Here is a 3,253-nt window from a genome sequence, read left to right as displayed (position 1 = left end):
ATAATATAAATAGTAATTATAATTATAATAGAAACAATAAAGTACATCACCTTCTCTCCGCAGCAGCAGCAGCAGTTTATGCTGAAGCAGCAGCAGCAGCATCAGCAGCAGCAACAGCAGCAGCAACAACAGCTGCAACAACTGCAGCAACTGCAACAGCTGCAGCAGCAACTGCAGCAGCACCAAATCCATCCTCACCCACTGCAGCAGCAGCAGCAGCAGCAGCAGCAGCAGCAAATGCCACCGCACCAGCAGCTGCAGCAATACCAGCTACAGCAGCAGCAACAACTGCAGCAGCAGCAGCAACTGCAGCAGCAGCAGCAACAACACCAGCTCCACCAGCAGCTGCAGCAGCAGCTGCAGCAGCACCAACAGCAACAACAGCTGCAACAGCAGCTGCAGCAGCACCAGCAGCTGCAGCAGCAACAGCTGCAGCAGCAGCAGCAACTGCAGCAGCAGGAGCAGTATAACGCAGGTAAGGGGTGTATAACATAAACACACAACAAACCCATTTTATATTTATTTTTATTTATTTTTATTTATTTATTTATTTATATTTATTTGTTTATATTTATTTATATTTATTTATATTTATTTATTTGTATTTATTTATTTATATGTATTTATCTATATTTACACACTTATATTTATATTTATTTGTGTTTATTTATATTTATATTTATTTATTTATTTATATTTGTTTATAGTTATTTTTATTTATATTTATTTATTTATATTTATTTATATTTATTTATTTATTTATGTTTTAGGTTTATCTGGTTTTGATTCTTCTTTATGTATGAAGCCGCTTTCCACAGCAGCAGCAGCAGCAGCAGCAGCAGCAGCAGCAGCAGCAGCAGCAGATCGTTTGCTGAGCAGCAATTTTAATTGGGGTGTAACTGCAGCAGCAACTCATCCTCCCCCTCACCCTCACCATCAGCAGCAGCAGCAGCAGCAACAGCAGCAGCAGCAGCAGCAGCAGCAGCAGCAACTGCTGCTGCAGCAGCAGCTGCTGCAGCAGCAGCAGCAAACTCTGTGCATGCAAGAGGTGCCTATACACTGCAGCACATTCGCCTCCACTCATTCTGCTGCTTCAGCTCAGCAATGGAGCTCAGCCCCTGGCTCACCAGCAACACAAAGACAAACAGCAGCAGCAGCAGCAGCAGCAGCAGCAGCAGCAGCAGCAGATGTTCACTGCAGCAGCAGCAGCAGCAGCAATGCTGCTGGCGATGATATTAAACAACTCAGCAGCAGAATAAACTCTTTTTCTTTGTCTCCTCTTTCTCCTTCTATCCACAACAACACAGACAAACACCAGCCGCAGCAGCAGCAGCAGCAGATGCTGCTGCAGCAGCAGCAGCAGCAACATCAGCAGCAGCAGTTCCTGCTGCAGCAGCAACTGCAGCAGCAACTGCAGCAGCAACTGCAGCAGCAAAAACTACTGCAGCAACATAACATCAGCAGCAACCACATAAACACAGAACGAATTCTAAACAATGCAGCAGCAGCAGCAGCAGCAGCAGCAGCACAACCCCATCCCCAACCCCAACCATCAGCAGCACCAGCACCAGCAGCAGCAGCAGCAGCAGCAGCAGCAGCAGCAGCAGCAGCAGCAGGTAGAGTACCTGTTCGTTATCGTGGTATTGTGGATTCCCTAGGAAGGACAGAAGTATGGAGGGGGGAGCAGCAAGCGATCAGCCACCAGCAGCAGCAGCAGCAGCAGCAGCAGCAGCAGCAGCAGCAGCTGCAGCAGCAGCTGCTGCAGCAGCAGCTGCAGCAGCAGCAGCAGTTTCTGCTGCAGCAACAGGAGCAACAGCTGCAGCAGCAGCAGTGTGGCGGTGTAGCTACACCTGTTGCTGCTGCTGCTCTTCAACGCTTTCTCTCTACTGGTGCAGCACCAGCAGCAGCAGCAGCAGCAGCAGCAGCAGCAGCAGCAGCAGATGCAGCAGCAGCAGGAACGAGACAAAACGGCCTTGAAGCCGAAATAGACAGAACTAGCAGCAGCAACAGCAGCAGCAGCAGCAGCAGAAACCCCACCACCATCACCACCACCACCACCATCACCAGCAGCAACAGCAACAACAGCAACAGCAACAGCAGCAGCAGCAGCAGCAGCAGCAGCAGGAAGATAAAGTGGCTAAGTAAGAATATTTACTATGAGACTGAACCCGTGGGGTGCTGCAGAGTTGACCCTAGTGTGCTTATGTTTAGGGGGTTTATAAAACAAAAAAAAAAACAAAATAAAAAAGAAAAAGAAAAAGAAAAAGAAAAAGAAAAAGAAGAGACAGAAGAGGAGACAGAAGTAGCAGTGAAACAATACCCAGTTGTTGCTCTCAATAAAGCAGCAGATATTCTTTCATTTATAAATAAAATTAAAAAAAATAAAAATAATATTAATGTGCAAATTCTACATACTGTACTCGTCAACCCCCAGCAGCAGCAGCAGCAGCAGCAGCAGCAGCAGCAGCAGCAGCAGGAGGTGGTGGCGGTGGAGCAGCAGCAGCAGAAACAGCAGTTAGAGCAGCAGCAACAGCAGCAGCAGCAGCAGCAGAACAAGCAGCAACACGAGTACAACCCTCAGCAGCAGCAGCATCAGCAGCAGCAGCAGCAGGAAGCAGCAGCAGCAGCAGCAGCAGCAGCAGCAGCAGCAGAGGAAGAAGCAGAGGGTGCTTCTTTATTTATAGTAATGGAGAAATGTATAGACACATTAATAAATAGATATTTTATAAATGAAAAAAAAACAAAAAAAGAAAAAGAAAAAGAAATAAATATAATTTATAATATATTAAATAGTATAATAAATATACACAAAGACACAGACACAGCGCACCTGCGTATACACCCCAACAATATAATGATAAATAAAATAAATAAATTTATATTAGGAGATAGCGTCGGCTGTCTCCGTTTTTTTAGTTTATTCTTTCTTATAGAACAAGGATATAAAGGAGCTGCTAATGCTAAACAACTACTGCAATGGGTGAGCTTTTTATTTATTTATTTATTTTGTTTTTATTTATTTTATTTATTTATTTTATTTATTTTGTTTTTATTTGTTTTTGTTTTTTTTTGTTTGGTTTTGTTTCTGTTTTTTTCTGTTTTTTTTTGTTTTTTTGTTTTTTTTTTGTGTATAAAGGAGCAGCTAATGCTAAACAACTACTGCAATGGGTGAGCTTTTTACTTATTTTATTTATTTTTATTTATTTTGTTTGTTTTTATTTATTTTATTTGTTTTTGTTTATTTATTTTGTTT

At 43.2% G+C, this 3,253-nt stretch overlaps 1 protein-coding gene across 1 annotated transcript in view; it reads left to right on the top strand.

Annotated features, from left to right (window-relative positions):
* Window positions 1-78: 78 nt before the first annotated feature.
* The window catches only part of EMH_0011980 (uncharacterized protein), a gene marked incomplete at both ends in the record, with an annotated part of 9,634 nt that continues 6,459 nt past the window's right edge, over window positions 79-3,253 (top strand). Inside the window, 3 exons of the mRNA XM_013499408.1 lie at window positions 79-475; window positions 771-2,666; window positions 2,934-2,980. Of these exons, the coding sequence (XP_013354862.1) occupies window positions 79-475; window positions 771-2,666; window positions 2,934-2,980 (2,340 nt within the window). The remainder of the gene's footprint in view (window positions 476-770; window positions 2,667-2,933; window positions 2,981-3,253) is intronic.

The sequence above is a fragment of the Eimeria mitis genome, genomic scaffold, assembly GCF_000499745.2.
Source record: "Eimeria mitis Houghton genomic scaffold, Emh_scaff429, whole genome shotgun sequence".
Lineage (NCBI taxonomy): Eukaryota > Apicomplexa > Conoidasida > Eucoccidiorida > Eimeriidae > Eimeria > Eimeria mitis.
This window is presented reverse-complemented; position numbering and strand designations above follow the sequence as displayed.